The sequence below is a fragment of the Mycteria americana genome, chromosome 3, assembly GCF_035582795.1.
Source record: "Mycteria americana isolate JAX WOST 10 ecotype Jacksonville Zoo and Gardens chromosome 3, USCA_MyAme_1.0, whole genome shotgun sequence".
Lineage (NCBI taxonomy): Eukaryota > Metazoa > Chordata > Aves > Ciconiiformes > Ciconiidae > Mycteria > Mycteria americana.
In genome coordinates, this window is record NC_134367.1 from 63,073,726 (window position 1) to 63,094,590 (window position 20,865).

At 37.4% G+C, this 20,865-nt stretch overlaps 1 protein-coding gene across 5 annotated transcripts in view; it reads right to left on the minus strand.

Annotated features, from left to right (window-relative positions):
• Positions 1-20,621, minus strand: part of MED23 (mediator complex subunit 23) — a 40,776-nt gene extending 20,155 nt beyond the window's left edge. For 2 of the 5 annotated variants that reach the window (XR_012775268.1, XM_075498752.1), the window contains exons 1-13: positions 20,448-20,620; positions 17,158-17,189; positions 16,961-17,048; positions 16,056-16,180; positions 15,799-15,910; positions 14,918-15,016; positions 14,256-14,357; positions 13,532-13,601; positions 11,744-11,856; positions 9,854-9,949; positions 9,247-9,264; positions 2,516-2,716; positions 1,010-1,153 (exon numbers count right to left, since the gene is read on the minus strand). Coding sequence is in view for 4 of the 5 variants with exons in the window: in XM_075498752.1 (XP_075354867.1) it covers positions 1,010-1,153; positions 2,516-2,716; positions 9,247-9,264; positions 9,854-9,949; positions 11,744-11,856; positions 13,532-13,601; positions 14,256-14,357; positions 14,918-15,016; positions 15,799-15,910; positions 16,056-16,180; positions 16,961-17,048; positions 17,158-17,189; positions 20,448-20,507 (1,260 nt within the window). In the remaining variant the exon portion in view is untranslated. Of the gene's footprint in view, positions 1-1,009; positions 1,154-2,515; positions 2,717-9,246; positions 9,265-9,853; positions 9,950-11,743; positions 11,857-13,531; positions 13,602-14,255; positions 14,358-14,917; positions 15,017-15,798; positions 15,911-16,055; positions 16,181-16,960; positions 17,049-17,157; positions 17,190-17,385; positions 17,709-20,447 lie in introns of those variants that run through there. The other 3 variants (XM_075498754.1, XM_075498755.1, XM_075498753.1) reach the window with 3 other exon arrangements.
• Between the last annotated feature and the right edge of the window lie 244 nt (positions 20,622-20,865).

Consider the following 20,865-nt stretch of genomic DNA (forward strand, 5'->3'; position numbering starts at 1 on the left):
CATTGAAAAAGGTAGTCTGGCCCTCTCCTTTTGCCAACATCCGCATTTCTTTCCCTTTGGTACAGTTACTACCACACAAGCACCACTGATAGCACAAGTGAGACAGCAGCAACACATAATCAAGAGGAGAGTAAGACAGATCCTCTTAACAGCAACAGCCGCAGATAATGTTTAAACTGCTTGTGAAATCGAATCCTCAGAAATGCCCTAGTCCCACTCTTTACACAAGTGTCACTCAGAGCCCATCAGTACAGTTAAAGTAAATAGTCCTGTCACTGTTCCCATATTTTGTGCTGACAAAAGCAATTGCGAGCTCATGAAACAAATTGTACTGAAGAATTTCTGTGGGTCAAAACTAACTTAAGAGGAGGAAAAATTGCTACATCAGTTTGGTACACCACACATTTGTGTTAACATATCTACTGACCCAAAATAGAAGGCACTATGCTAAGAGCAAGTAATCAGGACTTCATGCTGACAACACTGTCATGGTGGGAGTTTAAAAACTTCCCTGAACTCCCCCTTCCTCAGGAACCTTCATGCTAGAGGAATGTACAAAGCACGACTAGGATTTGATTTACTACCGCAGAATGAATTTTAAGTAACCATTAATACAAAACAAATTTAAAGCATCTTATCTTCTTTGGACCTGAAAGTGTCTCAGTATATTTTTCTGTTACAGCCCAGATGTAAGAACGAAATTCCACAACATTATTCCTTAATAGTATCCTTAGTGCTTTAACAAACTCCTCAAAACCCTAGTCAAACCAAAGTCAAGGAAGAGATGATTAACAGAAGTCTTTTTTGCCCCTAAAAACACTGCATAAATGCAGTTACTGGGAAAACATAGCTAGGAAATCCTGAAAATTTTCATTTAATTATGAAACATCTCTCTCCAACTGTGCAGCACACTGCTGTAACAGTGACTCAAGAATGATAGTAATATTGACATACGAAGGTCTCAGGTTGAATTAAAAATAAAACTTTTACTTTCAGAGAGAAGACTTACTTCTTTCTCAGGATACAGGAGGTCAAAAAGCTTCATAACTGGGAGGAAATCAGCCAGTGCATTCTTCTGGATGCTGCCAGAGATGAACTGGAGTAGGACCCACATCAGATGGTCTCTTCCTTTAATGAGACCACGGCCTGCCAACTGTCAAAAACACTCAGTAACAGACAAATACTGCATGCAGAAGAAAAATCACTGCAAAGATTCCTATAAAAGTAGAAGAGCAGACTAAAACAGTTCCAGCAGAGATTACTGGGATTTTATAGCAGGACTTAGGCAGAAATGTATGTTGTGTTTTCAGAAAGATGGCAAACAGGTACATTAGATGTAACACAGAAACAGACTCTGGGAGGGCCACAACAATTAATGGTAGGATTTAAAATGTATTTAGCTCTTGAGGATCACTGTTTTGAAAAATTAGCAACTCTTAAATATTGGACTTAAATTGTTAGCCCTGTAGCCAATACAGTATTGGCATAGCTAGCAGAAGGCCACAGGTTTTATATTAACTCTATCTATAAAGGAAGTCTCTGAACCAGAACAACTTGAGCTCACTTCATCTGGACCCATCTGGATGTTTTATTTTTTTGCTATTTAACTTGCTTTATCTGTAACAGCAATTCTCTAATAACCAATACTCTACTCTTAACCTCTCCTCTTATCTAGTTTGCTTTAGTTTTAGATTAGATTTGTGCAATTGTGTTGTATAGTGCCTATTGCTTCAATGGTTCATTAACAGTAATTAAAGGAATGCAACCCTGGTAAAACTAATTTCAGGGATATCAAAGAGAGCAGAGAACTAGAATCCATCAAAAGTAAAACATAACATACATAGTAAATTTTGATGTAACACGGAACTGTGGACAAATGAAGATGTTGCTGACTTACTGTAACCCCTCCTCTCCTTTCTTATGGAGGACTAGCACCACCACCCTTAGAATTCAAAGAGGCACTGAGCACCAGAGAAAAGGGTAAGCACTAGAAAGTGTATCAGTTTTAACGGAATTATTATTAGGAAGTAATAATAACTTTGGACTGTGATTGCCAATATCACTGTAATTGGACAAATGATCTTTGATTAGATTGCTTTGATTAGACTGATTAGATAAACTGTAAGTTCTTGCATCCATTTACATGGCACGTTTCTTTAGCTCACAAACTGAACAGGGTGTTCGCTCTGTTTGAAGCTTTGTTGTAAATTGGATGTAACAGCACAGTACTAGGTTCTTCTGAATTATGCTGGTTTATCTCCTTATTCTAGTTACTAGCACATTTTGAATCCAAATATAATGCAACATCCTGTAATTAAATACACTGGAAACAGACCTAGATCACAGCAATGTAACTTGAGAATTTGACTGACTTCTACAGAGCACAACGATCAAAAATTTAATTCTTACACATAAGGTACTTCTTGCAGGGGTGAGTGACGTTTTTTTTTTTAAACTTGTTTTGTGTTGTTTTTAAAATCTCTCTTACCAAGTGGGAGCGATACAAACAATTTACCTTTTGATGGAGCGACAGGACCATATGAGGAAAACTTGCAAACTGAAAGAGCACAAAGAAAATGAGCTGGCTGGAGAGATGCTGCCACAGAAGCTGACTGGTTCCACCATCATCAAACTTCTCTTCAGTCTCAGACCGTTCCATGGCATACACCACAAGATCCACCAGCTGGTCCTCCAGCACAGGGCAGCGCTGCTTGTGCTGTAAGGCAGAGATCAGATAGAGTATTCCAAAAGCCTTGCCATTAACTTCAGAACTTGTACAGTTGCAGTTACAGTACGGTATTTTGACAGAAGGCTGGGAAGCATGAAATGAAGTCTGAACTTAAGTTAAGGATAAGCCAGTGTATTAAAGCTGCACTACGTTACAGGTCATGATGATTTTTACATTTTATCACACATTACATAATTCCCTACTCAGTTCCAAAACACATCAATGCACAAATAACATCTGGGGGTTTTGTTTTTGTTTTTTTAATAAATTCATGCAGAATGTTATTTCTTTGATCTTGCATTCATGAAAACAAAGTCCACTCTTTTAAAACACTGGTGGGGGTTCTTTTGTTTCAGGGTTTTTTGTTGAGTTTTTTTTTTTTTCCCTTCCCTCTTTTCTCCTTTAAAGTCCATTTCAAAAGTAGGGATCACCGTAAAGAAAAAGATATATGAATTATACCACCAAACCCAGAGGAAACATCTCAATACACAACATAGGTGTTTAAAGACTATTCTCTTTTTCACTCTCATTTTAGGCTCACCTACAACTAGCAGCAGAATTAACACCTGGTTAATACGCCTGTAATTAGGTACTGTCCTACTGACACAGCACCAGCTGCTACAAGACAAGATGAAAAAGATTTGAAAATTAATCTGATAGAAGTGGTATGTTCTACATATTGCGAATAGAATAGAAATTACATATCATAGTGATGAGCTCCTTAGATGTTAGATTTAGACTGCCACAATCTCCACAGTGAGCTATGCAAACACAGAAATCATTTAAAATACACACCTTTTGTGATGACTTTTAATAATGATCAAGTAAGGAATGTATTCTATATTCAGATACATATGTTAATACGGATGTATGTAAAGCAGGCCCACTACCAGTAGTTTGGAACTCAGATTATAACTCTTCAATTTAAGACCATCAAGTATAATATCACATATCACGAGTTCTTTAGTACAATAACCTTTTATTACCCTGCATTCATATAGTTATACTGGTACAAAGTACTATTACTAAGAACAAAAAGCTGTGTGGAATTTAACTTATTTCACACAGTGCCAGCACTTTGGAAATAATCTAACCTCTGTTTATTTCATTACAATATCTATTCAGGAATGGTATTTTTTTTTCCCCCCCACCTGATGCCTGTAACATAATGCAGCCTTAAAGAAAACACTATTACTTTAATGATACAAAAGAAAAGGAACTGAGCTGCTCAAACACTAATCATGAAAATGCAGTATCCCTTTCTAGAGGCAAAAAGGTGTATGTAAAAAAAGTTTAAAAAGGTCTCCCAAATACTCATAAAACATTTCAGGGATGCCTTAGATGAGTTCTTTGACTTACTAGCCAGGCAGTCTAAAATACCCCTTTTAATTAATAAAGAAAGAAATAATAAAAGGAAAGAGAGATGCTGAAAGGAGATGCTTGTTCTACCTTCATCAATGGTAGTCTTTTGCCGTGAAAAAAAGAGATTCTCTCCAATTAAAAATAAAATGCGTGAATGGGAAAAGTTGAGAAAATATAGTGAACAGCATCCCTTGTTGCATGCTCTTTGCCAGCTCAAAACTGCAGAAAGCTACAATTCTAGCTGTGCTTTCTTGAAGCATGCTTAACACAAACCTCTAACTAAAACAGAAAGCATCGATTACTGTTTCACCTTTTCTTCCAGCACGCAATGTCATTATCATGGATCAACCATGTTACAGGTTTCGAGAGAGCAGTATTAACACCACCAGTTGAGAATACTTCGGTTTTTTTGCGGTTCGTTTTTTTCCCCCTCCCAAAGCAACTAATTATGAAGCAGAGCAGGGTGCAACAGACAACACTACAGACTAGTTTATAATCCAGCATGCAAAACTACTACGTACAGGGCTTGAAATTTAATAGTTTGCTAAGCACTGGGTTAATGTCCAAAAGCCTAATCATGTTAGGCTATATTAATTTAGAATAAAGTTATTCAAAGAATACAACAGGAAAATATTACTGTTAAAAAGAAAGCCAGAATTTCCAGTAGGAATTTTCACTATTCTGAATAATTCTAAGATTGGGAAAAGTTTAGGAGCCAGGAAATTAAAAAAAATAAATTCACTCTTTTATTCTGAAAATCATGCTTTTATTGCTTTAAAAACAATTTTCAATAAGAAATACAGCAGTACTTCACATTCTATCTTCATTAATTTAATTTTCTGGCACTTTTTTTTTTTTCTGTATTTTCAGTGAATATACATTTTTGCACAAATTTTGTATCTATAGTTTTGGAGCACTCAGAAATAAAATATCATGCTGCATAAGAATTTGCAGGATTGGGGCCTTGTTTTATTAATTACTCATGACTGAAAGAACATCTCAGTCTATACTGAGATGAATAAAAACATAGGCGAGAGCTGATTTTCCTCACAAATAAGTAGGAATTCATGTTTTGGTATGGTTTAACACAAAAACAAAAAATCAAACCAAACACTGTTTTGCATTATATATGGAAAAATATAGCATTCAAAACCACTATGCTTTTTTCTTAAAGAGAACATTATTCAAATTTTTGTAATTTGGTTATATAAATACATATTCTCCATTTTGCCTTGAAAATAATATTTAAAGATCTGACAAATACATCATCTCATTGAGACCAGCCCTCTCATGGACTCATGGTACTTTTTTCACTGGATCAAAGCTTCAATTGGGTTTGGGTTTTTTTCAGTTGGTTGGGGTTTTTTGGTGCGTTGGGGGCGGTGGGGCAGGTAGAGTTAAAAGTGTTCCCTAAAAGAAAAGTGGTTTAAGTCAGTAAGGCTAGCTGCAAGCTATTATAGTTTTTGAATATTTTAAGCAAACAGCATTTAGCTCAAAAATATTTAATAAGTATCTACACTTAAGGAATGGATTCAGAAGACCAAACCTCTGAGCCCAAGACCGCTGCAAGAGTAAATGGTTTCTCCAGAAGTCCAATTGAAAAAGTTAAATGCCTGAAGCAGTTAATACAAGACAGAACTATAGCCCCCCTCTCACTTCCATTTTCCAAAACTGTATGCTACCAAGACACAAAACCTTAGAGCTTGTTGTTTATGTTATGCCTGATTCTGTTTCTACCAAGTTCAGTGGGCATTCTCAAGTTTTCCTCATTAAAAAATGGAGTAAGTTTCAACAAGGAAGTTGCACTCAAATGTTCTCAACACACACTCTTACAATCAGAAGTATATAAAAAATTATCGCACCCCTTAATTTAAGTACTTTGTCATGCTAACACTAATAATATTGGATACTAAGTTCCCAGCATCAACCTACAATATTTTAAAAATAAAAGGGAAAGGAAAGTCAATTTTTGAATATTGCATTATGTCATTCCTTTCACTTAATGATTCTGCTTACACAAAGCATGGACAGACATGAAATAAACAACATCTTCCCCAAGCAAACTATCCTGGTTTGTACCTAGGAGAGAATACAACTACACATTCACCTGAACAGAGGATGGCATAGAGAATTTCCTATGCAAAGCTGCAGATCACCACTGCTCATTTAAAAGGTGACCAGCCAAACATACTATTCAAAGAGCAAAATCATTAATACAATAGCTTCTAATTAAAAGTTTGTATAACATTATAGAAACAAGACACCTGAAAATTACCTCCTCTTTCAAATATTCCCCAACCCAGAGAAATCAAAGTTGAACAAAGTTTCTCATTGTTTAGAGGACTGCAATACAATCCTGACTGCAATTATGCAAGCAAAAATGGCATTTTATTCTTCATGCAAGTCTGTACATACAGAGAAGGTAAAGATATAAACCAAAATGTTCAAAGTGATTTCATGTTCTTAAGACATTACTAAAGCTCGATTTTAAGAACCAACTGTAGGATCTGTAAATTGAATCTTAATTTGGCATCAGTGTATTAAGACACTTTGAATTGTTAATAATTTTCTAAAAAACAGATTGTTACATACCTCAACAAATTACTTGAAAGATAATTAAGTATTAGGAGTATCACCCCAGCTAACAGCAGAATATAAATTGACACAGAATGATAGAATTATTTAGGCTGGAAAAGACCCTTAAGATCATCGAGTCCAACCATAACCATAACAACATACATGACACAATACAATTTAAATCTCTACTTCCTATAGACCAGTTCAAACAGGTATACAAGAGAAGGTACTGTCCCACACAGAAGTAGATAGTAGCAAAAAAATAAAAATCCCCAGATTCCGACAGAAGGAACATTTTGAAGTCTGTATTATTACGTCTGGACTTAAAGCCATAACCTTCATAAAGGTATTAGAGAACATCATCCCACAACAAAACTTAGAATCCTGAAAGGAACATATGAATCTACAGACATAGCAAATTTTACCTTCATTTTTCTCTCTGCAACATTAACAGGACAGTTGGATTTGTACTTTTTTTTTTTTTTTTTTTAACACAAGTCAGAGATAGTTTGAGTGAACAGTTTTCTACCATAGATCTGCTTAGTTAAGACTGAACCAGAAAATTTCATTGTTCATCTTCAAGAATATTTGAGAACTAGGACAAATTTGGCTGAACCATACCTAGTTTGTGATGCCAAAAGATTCAAATGAAGGCTCCAATCCTGCAACTGGATCTGTGTAAATAGTTGATAGGGCATACAAGCAGCTTCACATAAATAATTAATGATCATAAATAAATAATGATCATTGCTTTGAGGTGTTTCTGTATTTATTTTGAAACAAACTTTGCACTACTTGCATATCTAAGTGTCTTCTATTATACTGACAATTCATTTATGCAGGTTAGTTCAGTTCTAATAATAAAACACAAAATTATCAGCCATTTTACTGAAAGCATCAATACAGTTACACAACTTCTAAAAAGCATGCTACTATTTTTTGTCAGGTGATTACATTAACAAATTCAACTATAACATGAAGTTAATTTGTACCTAAAAGTGAGTAAAATTTTAATGTTTTCCACAGTTTTAAACAGAGTATATTAATGTTTAAATGGAACATTATTTCCTGTTCTATACCACTACACCACCCTACTCTATATATTTTTAACTCACAATTTTTCAACAGCCCAAACAACTTTATGCTCATGTAATTGTAGTAGCACAGCTATAGTTCATGTTCTGTCAGCATTTCCTTTACAAGCTACGTTCTTCAAGTTTGTTCCTTGGCCATAAAAATTCACGCCAGGTTGAAACTTTGTGTAAGAATTCCTATACTAGCAAACAAATTTTAAGAAGTATAGTTCAATATATTTCATTACTTCAATTAAATTTTCTTCAATTACTTTTAGAGGACAGTAAAGTACAAGTTAAAAACCAGCATTTTTAACATCAACGTTTTTTGAACTGAAGGCACAGACCACCCATAGTTAGAAGAATAAAATGGGTTCAATATATTTTTTGTCTGGATCTGGTATTATTTACTAGCTACAAGATGCATAGAGGAATAGTTTGACTTTAATTAAATTAACTGAATGTAGACACAGAAATAGACACAGAATACAAATACTACTCATTTCAACACTAAACCTAGCAGCTCGTTTCCAAGATTTAACACTTCAGCTGCCTTAAGTCTGAAATACAAAAGCTTGTCATATACACCACAGAGTACTGTTTGTCAAGATGTAGGAATCTGCGCATTCGAAAACATCGTCCTAATCCAGAAAGAGCACTGGTGTATTTCACTTACAATGGGAAATATACACAAGGTTTCAGGATCATGTAAATTTTATAGTCAAGTTACAAATCTGAAAAAAGTTTCTTAAATGGAAACACTGACACAACCTTCACTATAGTATTGCAAACAGCAACGCTATTTTATAAATCTTAATGTTTTTTAAAGTAGGTGTGGAATTGATTATTGTAACAAGGGATCAGCTGTAAATATAATACCCATAATTTCAAATTTCAAGCAGAAGTCCACTTCATTGTTTTGCTCAGGCATTTATTTATTTAAACAAGTAGTCAAATTTTAAGGAACTACTTTTCACATGGTATTCTGCACTACCTTTCTTTCATCTAGCTTGGAGAATATTATAATAGCCTGTTGGGAAGTTTGTTACAGAGGCTTCCTAATGACAAGAAAATTCCACTAGTAAAGCTTTTTTTTTTTTGGCTTTTTTTTTTTTTTTTTTTTTTAAACAATGATGTATTTACAGCTTTGTAATTTTACAATCAAGTGCAGTGGATGTTTTTCCACCTGCATAAGGAAAGAAATTTTGAACTAAGAATCTCTCCTCATCTGAAAATTCCAGCAGACAAAGTAAAAGTTCTTATGACTGGTAAGGGAAATGGTAGCAGTCCATTCTAACCAAAATTATAGGACCAAAGGACCACTGACTGTCAGCTTTATGATAAATCTCTCATTTCTCTAGGGATTTGTAGTGAGAATTTGCCCTTGACTAATGGTCCTGCCAATTTCAAGCCCTGACTGTACATGTATTCTCTAACTGGAATCAGTGGCTACAAAGCGGCCAGCGTATCGTTAGTCACAATACAACAGTAAGGTTGTGAACATACCTGAGCAATGTTCAAGGTCTAGAGCATTGGAGGATGGGCAGGACAAGACAGGACAGAACAAAAATAAAGGAAGAAAAAAAGAAAAGACAAAACAGTGACTATGAGGCCAGCCTCAAGGATCCCCAAGTCAGACTAAGCCCTCCCATTCTAAGGTATAAAAAGAAAAAATGTAACAAAACAAACCCCAGCTTTTCACTATTCTAGTACTAGAACATGCCAATATAACAGAGTACAACAATGCTTTAAAAACTAATGAACAATAACCGTTTTTATTGTTTGAGCTAGCAGTCTCCTACTGTCTGTCAAAGGTGTACTTGAGGCTGGCCTTATAGGAAAAAAAAGCAATGCAAAAAAAAAAAAATCATATTTTAAATCTCTACTTTTCAATTTAACATTCGTAAAGCAATATACAAATGATAGGAACAACAGTGTCCAATTAACCTAGTATGATCTCATAAAAAAATAAAAATAAAAAAATAATAATAAAAAAAAAATCACTCTCCGGACCTAGACTGTTTTGCTTAGTTAGCTATAGCAAAGAAAAGAGAAAAAGAATAGTGCAGATTCTATGCAGAATTAAATCACGTGTTACAGCATAGTACAGTACCTGCTTATTCAGACCTAGCATATTGCAGACCATATCCCTTGAATACGGTTGTTCCAGCACATATCTCAACAAAGCAGTCTGTGGCTCAAACAGATCCTTAAAAAAAAAAAGTAAATACATACAAACATATATTGCCTCAAGATTATGTTTAATACTGAGTTTACGTTTAACTGAGTTAAACAATGTAAGAATGAATATTTAATTTTGCAGATATGTATTATCTGGCAAATCTTTTTGCTCTGATACCCCAAAAAAAGGAGGAAATAATCACAGCTCTTGTGACAGATTTTATGTGGACCAAGTAGGAGAAGATTCTTCATCCAATAAAAAGATGGTACACTTTTTGAAACAGCCTTGAAATACTGGAAGACTGTCAAGAACTCAAATGAAGCCTGGTAAGACAACTGAGAAAGCACATGACCAAGATCCACAAAAATCATGAGTAGCATGAAGAAAGGAGATACAGAACAACTGCTCACTGTATCTTCCAATAGCTGAATGACTTTAAAGAAAAATGTTATCTGAAGCTAGGTTCAAAACAAACAGAAGGAGTCGATTCCTCATGCAACATGAAGTTGAAATGTGGAACTCCTTGTCAAAGGGATGTTGAGGATGCTAAAAGTTCACATGAGCTCAAGAGGAGACTGAACAAATATTTGAAAGATGAAGGTTTACCAAATATATAAAAACCAAATCTGTCTCAGGAAACACCCCAAATGATAATGGCTGTAGAGTGTGAACACTATATATGTCATTAGATATACTATCTTTATATCCTTCCTTAGACACCTAGGATACAGGGAAAGGGATGCTGGACAATGTGGATTTTTGTCCTGATCCTTTACAGTTTTCAAATTCTTTCAGTATACCACTATTTCACACTCAGAGTTTTAAGTTTAAATATGCTATTTAAGTTTGAATTGTAAAATTCTTTCCTATGGAATAACAAAGAGCACAGAAAAGAAGAAATTACCTTCCATTCTCTTTCATCTGCCCACTGCTAAACTAATTTTCTAATCAATTCTCTGCTCTCACTTGTTCTCTCGCACGCACACATCCACAAAGCACATTAAACATCTCATGTTCTTCAGCATCCTGGGCAGCAGTTGTACCACACACTACTTTAAAGGTCCTCCGCATATAGCTTGAAATCGTTGAAATACATAAGTGTCCTGGTTTCGGCTGGGAAAGAGTTAATTTTCTTTCCAGTAGGGGATATAGTGCTGTGTTTTGGATTTAGTATGAGAATAATGTTGATAGCAACAACTAAAACATCAGTGTGTTAAGTAGTGCTTATACTGGTCAAGAACTTTTCAGCTTCCCATGCTCTGCCAGATGCACAAGAAGCTGGGAGGGGGCACAGCCAGGACAGCTGACCCACACTGGCCAAAGGGCTATTCCATACCATAGGGCGTCATGCTCGGTATAGAAACTGGGGGGAGTTGGCCAGGGAGCAGTGATTGCTGCTTGGGGACTGGCTGGGTGTCAGTTGGCAGGTGGTAAGCAGTTGCAACACTTGGTTTTTTTCTTGGGTTTTGTTCCCCCTCTCTCTTGTTGTTTTCCTTTTCATTACAATTTATTATTATTATTATATTTTATTTCAATTATTAAACTGTTCTTATCTCAACCCACGAGTTTTCTTACTTTTGCTCTTCAGATTCTGTCCCCCATCCCACTGCGGGGGGGAGGGTGAGTGAGCGGCTGTGTGGTGCTTGGTTGCAACTGGAGCTAAACCACAACAATAACACAGTGAAAACATCTAGATCTTCAATATTAGCCTAGCTGGAACATTCAGATATTCACAGTTGAAATTATTTCCCCCCCGCGCAATAATATAAAAGCTTTGTATTTATTGACTATAACATGTTTAAGAAGCTTAATAAGGCATACCTTATCATATGGTAAGAGACCTTTCAAAGGAAAGCGAAGGGTTGTAGGATCCAGCTTCCATGAGTTACACATGGCACCTGAGTTATTTACCACAGGAAGAAGACTACAGCGACCTACATGCAATGAAACATTATAAATTCTAAAACAGTGAAAGTGGCCTACTGTTTAATCATTCTGATGCAAAAACCAGCCTCAGCCACTTTTATGCTTTCCTTAAATTTCCACTGTTTAAAGCTTTTTACCATAGGATTGCTTCAGCCTAATTTTATTTTTCTAACTATTTTTCACGCAATAAAATATCTAAGGAGTAAAATCCCCATTTGTTCAGATTGGGTACCCCAAAAATACAAGTCTAAAAAAAAATTACATCTAAAAGTTAATCTAAATTAATCAAAAAATTAATCTAAAAGTGCCCTTTTAGGTTACCAGAAGACCGTTCCATTGCCATTGCTTGACCTAGGGATTTAATTTTGGTACACTAACTCTTTCCACGAAGAAAATGGTATTACTAATCTAAGTTTATAATCTAGTCTTTCAATTTCCCTTCATTCACCTTGTAAGACAAACTGTGGGCAGGTTTCTGTTCAGACACTTGTATTTGACTAGTTTAATGTACTCCAATTACAGTCAATGGAGATCTAGTCAATTCAGTCAGTGTAGGCCAATGTGATTCAGCTGATCACATATGAAGAGTTTTTTGTAAGGTAAATCAGACTCATTAATCAGTGTAGATTAGACACCTGGGATTTATTTCAGTTGCTTAAACACAGGCATCTGAACTGAGCCCATAGTGCACCTGTATATCAGCATCTAAATTCATGTGCCTCAACTTTGACCTAAACCTCACTGTAAGTTCAAATTCCATGACTTCTATTGTCCAGACTGGCCATATCGCTAACAGATAAAACAAGGAGCAAATAAGTATTTCTTTCTCCCTTTCAACTGTATCTGTACAGGTCATTTACACATACAAGACTTGTAAAAATTTGTGTATGATCCCTGCAAGTCATATGCATAAAAGCTATGCCACACTTTCAATAGAAGAATAACTACATGTTTCTGAAACCCAAAATGCTTTGGAGCATTACAGATGAATTTACATTCTTCATCTCTGCACTGAAGAAGCTCAGTTGCAATAAAACTTGCTCAGATCTAAGATATAATGCAGCTGTTATTAAGCTACTTAATTCTCTAAGCAAACAGAAGACATTTTTATCTTTTTGAAGAAAAATGCAACAGGCATCACAATCGAAACAGCCAAATTGTAATCTTCAGTTTTCTGGCAATAAATGAAAGTGAGTTTTTCTTTCACAGAGGAGGACAGACAGTACTCATCTGAGCTAGGAAATGTTCACACAGAAGCCTGCAACAATAGGGATAAGGCTGAGCAGCTACAAAAGCTCCAATGAAAATTGAAGTCAGAAAACACTCTGACTAGCACACCAGTGGATCTGTATTAACTCAAAATCCTTGAGCATAGGAAACCCACAGTTCGCTTAACGTCTACAGTAGTGAGAAACTATATGGCCTTGTAACAAGTAGTATACTTCCACTACCAGCTTGTAGCAAAAAACTATTCGATCTCATCAATAGGAATTTTCCCCTTCAAAGCAAAAACTGAAGAGAAGCAAGTCTGAGAACAAACTGACAAGGGTAAAGATACTACATGAAACATAAGCTCTGAATCATTTTCCTTAGATGAATATATGCCCCAAAAGGTTATAAGAAACAAAATAGTTCAAAATAAATTAATTTACTTCGAAGTCATTCATGAAGTCATTCTCTTACCACAAATGGAATTTATTCTTGCCGTAGGTCTGAAGGTATCCACAAAATCTGATACTAAATTACCTAGTAACTGGGTGAGAAGGAGAAAAAAGTAAGTTAAGGGTTTAAGTTGCAGATACTGATAAGCAATTCTTAAGACTTAAAAAACACTTTATACATTTTAATAAAATATACAGGAATCAACTAAAATAACTAGCTTCCTACACATTTCAACAAGTTGGAAAAATAATCCAGAACCTAAGACCACAAAAGGAAAAATGTGACTTTATAAAGAAGGGGCAGGAAGCACTCTTCTCAGTTTACACTTGAATGAGAGTTTATACAGTAACTGTTTCTCCTATGAGTACTATATTATTAAGTGCACACTATTTACTAACAGATGATTTAAGACAGGCTTTAGAATTTCTGTTCACAACAAATCTCTGTTTGCCTCTGGATAACAATTCCACAAAGACAAAGGACCTAGATTAGTACACTCTGGATTAAATCTTGGCTCAAAAGAAGTCAGTAACAGTTTTCCCATTAATTCAAGGGAGTAAGGATTTTATCCTCTTCCCGACACCTAGTTATTTTAACAGAATACAAAATTCAAAACTGGATCAACATTACATTCTTTTTGGAAACAGTGACCATTTTCATTGTACCAGAGCCCCAAATAATAAAAGTAATTTTGTTTTGTGTAGAACAAAACTCCAGATTACATGATTTGATATCATATCATTACCCAATGGGGAAGTTTTCCTTCAGGATATAGTTTTCTGATTTCTGTAACTGCAAAGTAGGCAGGTAACAAACATGCATTTCTTTCCAAAATGTAGGCTACCACCTATAAATAAAAAAATACATCAGTGTAAAAGACTTTGGATAAGGTAAACAAAGGTGTACTCTACTACTCTAAGGCAGCCCATGAAAAGAGATAGAAGAATTAAAATACTTTTTCTTAAGTTGTATTCTGATAGTACTACATTAATTTAAAGCCTGTTTTTAATTGTACAAGTGTAAGTTAGACTGTTTAGGCCCAAGTAAAACAATGCCTCTACGTCTGCCTACAAACTATTGAAAACAATTACTATTTTTATCCACTAGAAAAAATTAAGAAACTAATCTCAATATTATATCTCATATATCTTACCTTAGGCAAGTCAAACATTGGGCCTGACTCTCCTTTTAGGGATTTTAGTGCTTATCTACAATATCCCTCAAAAGCTCTTTGTTTACTGTATAAAATGCAATTACAGAAAAGAATTACAGCACAATGAGTAAGTCTTTGCTGTTGAACTATACCAACTCTCTAACAGAGCCATCCCAGCTACTAGAAACTCATTAATGATAAAAGAACGAGGCTTATCTTCCTCTATAGTGATAATATAAAATTCAGATAGTTACCTCTCTTGCTGCTAAAAGCTGCTGTACAACAGCTGAGCTCACAGTGTTTGGAATTGTTAAGATTTTCTCTAAGATCACTTTCAACAGATCACGCACACCCTAAAAGAAAGCACACAAAATTAAGGTTCCCAGACATTCTTTATTTCTGCCAGAAAGGTTACACAATCAATATGGTCAGAGAGTATTTTGACAGACAAATTAGCTGTTTGTTGCTAAGTGTCAGAAGACAGACTGCTACTGAGAATGTGAACGCTAATGACATTAAACTCCTTAGGGAACTTCTCAATCTTAGGGTACCCTGACAAGAAAGTAACTGTTGAAATTTTGATGTGCATCCAGAGACATCCAGCCTACAATGTCTTGTGCAGACTGACCAAAGTACAATGTATTTTCTGTTTTTTGCTCTAACACGCTCAGCAATGCTGGTGACGTGGTTCTCTGCAAGAGATGCATGGTTTCCTACTCCTTCTGTTAAGAGTTGTACCCTGCCAAAGACTCAGCTTTCAGGACCTTTTTCCTATGTAACAACAAGGGTCAGAGCAGACATGAGAACTTCAGCCTTAATGCTTGATCGTATTACTTTTCCATGTGTACCACTTCTGCAACTGCATTAGGGTTATTTAGCTTGTAACTGGAAGAGGGATGGAAGATGACTGTGTAATAGAGAAAAGAGTAAGAGGAGTTACATTGTCCATACAGAATTATCTATTTCAAGGTAAAGCTCAACTATGAAAAAGCATTAAAAGTGGTCTCACGGAATTATTTTTTGTTTTCATAATAAAAGCAGACTTTGAAACACTGGATGTCTCTGACATAAAATCATAAAAACAAAGGCAGAAAATAACGTGTCTTATCACAAAGAAAGGAATGGGGAAAGATACCTTGTAGTCTACACCTCCAATAATCTTCCGGACCAATTTAAACGTTAATGCCCACAACTGTGTCCTTTCCCATTCAAGCGTATCTGAGTTTATCAGAGATTCACAAACCATCCTAGCAGAAGGAAACAATGCAAGAATGAATGACAGATAACAAGCACGTGCTCTCCAGCAATAGTTTTACAATGTCATCGTAAAATACCCTCCAATATTACAACTTCCATGTGTCCTATTTATCGATTCATTCTGACATAGCTTACCTGGGTGGCAAAAGTCCAGTTTCTACTGCCATTGCTAAACAGTCATAAAGAAAAGAAATTCTTTTAGGACTATGTTGGCTATGAATGAATCTTACAATCCACTGCACGCATTGTTCATGGGATTCCTGAAAAAGCAGTAGAGGGGAGAAAGAATGTATTTACAGGTAGTGAAACAAACTGTAAAATTCATATAGTATTCTACCATGAAGAAATGAAACTAACAGAACAAGATTATAAATGGTAGCAGTTGTCCAGTTGTCCAACATACAGTTTTCCCTACAAGTCTTTTGATCTTATTTTGAAGAAGTCCAGTTGTGCAACAGAAGTTGTCCAGTTGTCTAGTACTGGAAACACCTCCTAGCTGAAACATTGACTTCTACAGTCAACTTTTTTTTTTTCACATATAAGTTAACACAGAATAGAATAAAATGGAACTGTTCTATATTATTCTTTCCTTTTCACAGTTACAATAAAATTTGGTGAAAACAAAGATGACCAGGTCTCCAATTACAGAAGAGTACCTAGAGGTATCTACCTTTTGGAAGGTAGTTTTTGAACATAAACATCTATTTTCTTTCTTTTTTTTCCTACTTATTCACTTCTACCAGAAATCCTGTAACAAACTATCTTTTTTTGTTTATTTCTTTACTGCTATACTTCCATTTGCTTATCTTTATTTGCACTGCACACCAATCTCTGCTGAACAACTATATAATCTTATAAATGTCAAAACTAATATTTTTTTCTTGCAAAGTCTTCCTATATTCTTTACTGCGCCACATCTGAAACCAGATTCTGAATGGCTGGACGCAGACCTTATAGCTTAAGTGTTTGTCTACTAGACAAGGTTTCACTATATTAAAAAAGTATATAAAGTACATGTAAGCAACAAATCAAAAGTTAACCTGGGAAAGACTGCTCCAGAACTGTCTAAAAGCGCCCAGGCAGCTGATCAGTTTGGTTCTCTCATCTTCAGGAGTGTCCATAAACATACTAATGCAAATAAGAACATTAGTTATTACCAGTACCCAATGAAAGAGCACAAGTAGAAAAATACATGTATACACAAAGTCTTGCACAAATAAACTAACATTACACTCACCCAGGAAAAGCTTCTTCAATTACTTCCGTTTTCTGTAAGAGAAAAACCCCAAGTGAGCTATTGTGAAAAGGTTTTCTATGAGTATCACACCACTAGGATGAAGCACAAAAGAATAACAGTCATACAGTTATGGGACTCTATCAGAGACAGGTGTATTTATTCTGCTATGTGAGACTCTTTCAAAGTTGAGATTGCTTTGTTTTCATATAAACAACATAGACAACATACCTTGTTGTTCCAGATTAAGGCTCCTTGTTCTGTTTGGTTTTTTTTTTTTTCTTCTAAACACCTAGAGATTCATTTACTTCCCAAAGTTGGAGAAATTGTTTCATTCTGTTATTGCAGCTCTTTTTTCATACTTTAAAAAAATAAGTATTTTTCATTCCCATTAAGTTTTTGTCCCACTTATGTTCCATGACACTCAGTTACACAAATCAATTACATATAGTTACTTTCTCATCTGAGTTTAGATCCATTCCTTTTTAAATTCCATTGACGGATTATATGGTCTTGTACTAGGTGAAAGACTATATAGACAGACTATATAGAAAGACAATATCCAATTTATCTCCTCTAAAATGTTCCTTTTTTTTTTCAACTCCATTTTGCTCAAAGGCTTCTACATCACTATTCTAATATATCAGCAAAGAGGTTCTGGAAAATACTATCCTACAACTTTTTTTACCTTCTATAAGAATTTCATATTATACTCAGATGTGATCTATAACTGACCACTATGTATTTTCATTTTTATATTGTAGAAATAAAAGCAGGTAATAAAATAATCTTTCTGGTGATCCTTTTCAATCGTATAGCCTAGAACTGCCTGTCACTGCTACTCATAGCTTTCTCAAGAAGCAAAAGAGAAACCAATGCTCATCTGTTCTGCATAGAAACTTAGGTAATTTTCACTGCCATCCACCAAGTCGGTAATAGCAGCAGTGAAAGTAACAACTTGCTATTTTCTTAGTTATGGCTTCAAAAATGCAATGAAATTTTGTAAGGGCCTTTTTTTCTTGTGACACAAAAATTTTAGGTAAATACCATTGCTCAAAACCAGGCAATGTGACAACACAGTCAAATCACAATGTTAAACATGTGAAAACATAATCTGAATGACAGTGCCAAAATGAGAAATCAACGGGGTATAGGCAATTAATATGCTATGAGCAACTTAACACCACTCAAAGAAATGTACATTGTGCATTTTATAATGCAAACTTAAAACAGAAAGAAAAACCCAACCTTCCCTCTACCGAAATTCATCATATGGACATCATTTTCAATTACATTTCTCTATGAGACCTACATATTCTTTCCAGTTCAGACAGTTTCACCAGCCTCTTCTGTCTAAAACATCAGTCAGGCTCCTGTTCAGGGCCTTATCAACTACTGTCACCCCAGTGTTTCAGACCATGAAGTGCTTATATCTACCAAGAAGCTCATTCATTTGTGCTCTACAAAACAATGACTTAATGACCCAATGACTTGGGTTCACAAAGGGAGAGTCCTGTTTAACTAATTTGATATCCTTCTATAAGGTCACTGGCCTAGCGCATGAAGGGAAGACAGTGGATGTAGTTTTTCTGGATTTTAGTAAGGCTTTTGATACTGTCCCTCACAGCACCCTTCTGGACAAGTTGTCCAACTGTGGGCTGAGTTGGTTCACGGTGCGCTAGGTGAAGAACTGGCTGAAGGGCAGAGCTCAAAGTGTTGTGGTGAATGGGGCTACATCTGGCTGGCAACCAGTCACTAGTGGTGTTCCTCAGGGCTCAATTCTAGAGCCAGTTCTGTTCAATATATTTATCAACAATCTGGATGCAGGAGTTGAATGCGCCATTAGAAAGTTTGCTGATGATACCAAACTGGGACATGCTGTTGACTCTCTTGAGGGATAAGAGGCCTTGCAGAGCGATCTAGATAGATTGGAGCATTGGGCTATGATTAATGGGATGAAATTTAACAAGTTGAAATGCTGGATTCTGCGCCTAGGACAGAGTAATGCCGGGCACAAGTATAAACTGGGAGAGGAGTGGCTGGAGAGCAGCCCTGCAGAAAGGGACCTGGGGGTGCTGGTCGGCAGCAGGCTCAATGAGTCAGCAGCATGCCCTGGCAGCCGAGAGGACAAACCACATCTGGGGTGCATCAAACACAGCATACCCAGCTGGTCAAAAGAGGCGATCATCCTGCTGTATTCAGTGTTGGTGCGGCCTCACCTTGGGTACTGTGTGCAGTTCTGGGCCCCACAATTTAAGAAAGATGTGAAGGTCCTTGAATGCATCCAGAGAAAGGCAACAAAGCTGGCAAAAGGGCTGGAAGGCATGTCCTGTGAGGAGCGGCTAAGGACTTTGGGCTTGTCTAGTCTGGAGAGAAGGAGACTGAGGGGCGACCTCATTGCTCTCTACAGCTTCCTGAGGAGGGAAGTGGAGAAGGAGGTGCTGAGTTCTTCTCCCTGGGATCCGGTGATGGGACGCATGGGAATGGCTCAAAGGTGTGCCAGGGGAGGTTTAGACTGGACATCAGGAAGCATTTCTTTACCGAGAAGGTGGTCAAACACTGGAACAGGCTTCCTAGAGAGGTGGTCGATGCCCCAAGCCTGTCAGTGTTTAAGAAGCATTTGGACAATGCCCTTAATAACATGCTTTAACTTTTGGTCAGCCCTGCAGTGGTCAGGCAGTTGGACTAGATGATCACCGTAGGTCCCTTCCAACTGAAATATTCTATTCTATTCTAATGATCTACCAACCTATGCTTCATTTTGCAGGTACCATTGTGCAGGAGTATTTCCACGATTCGCTCATGCCATTCTGTTGGCTGAAGAAAAATGTCTCCTCAAGACATTCATCGTCTCATAGTCTCCTTCAAAATGTCTCCTTAAGCTGCTTATTCTACAGTAAACTCAGCACACTATAAGTTGGTTTCGGGCAAGCAATCTGCCTCCCCTTGTTTTATGCCGAGTCCTACTCTGCATCAGCTTCCTTATAAAAACTCAGCAGACGAGGACTTCAGCTCTGACAAACCACCTCGCGATGGGCCCGCCGGTGGTAACAGCACGAACTACAGCCAAGGAGAAGGGCGGTGTTCCACACGCCCGGGGATTCAACGCACAAAGGGCGCCAGTAAAATAAAAGGTCTCTTTCTCCCCTGTTTTATCTTCTTCAGGATGCCCCACACACACCCCCGCGGGGGAGCACGGCGGGCCGCAGAGCCCCGGACAAGCCCCGGGCCCGGACCGGCCTGCCCACAACGCTCCCCCCCTCCCCGCGGCGGCGCTCCGGGGACGGACTCACCACCACCTCCTCGAAGATGCTCTGTAACTGCGTCTCCATAGGCACCATGGGGATCGCCATGGTGCCGGGCCCGGCCCCGCAGCCGAGCGGCGGCCCGCACCGGGCCCTTTGTCAAGCGCAGACGGCGGCGCGGCGCCTCCTCACCCGCCGGAAGCTCCGTCCCTGATCCCGCCCGCGGGAAGCGACTGCTCGGCCCGGCCGTTCCGGCAGCCGCAGCGTTCCGGGCGGAGCCGCCCGCCTCTCTCTGCCCGGTCCGGGGCTCGGCGGCTGCGGCCCCTGCCCCTGCCCCTGCCCCTGCCCCTGCCTCTGCCTCTGCCCCTGCCCCTGCCCCTCCTTTCCTCTTCTTCTTCCTCTTCCTCTCTCCCCGCGACTGACGGCCCGGGAGCCCTTCGAAGAAAGCGGGAAAGAGGGCGAAGGG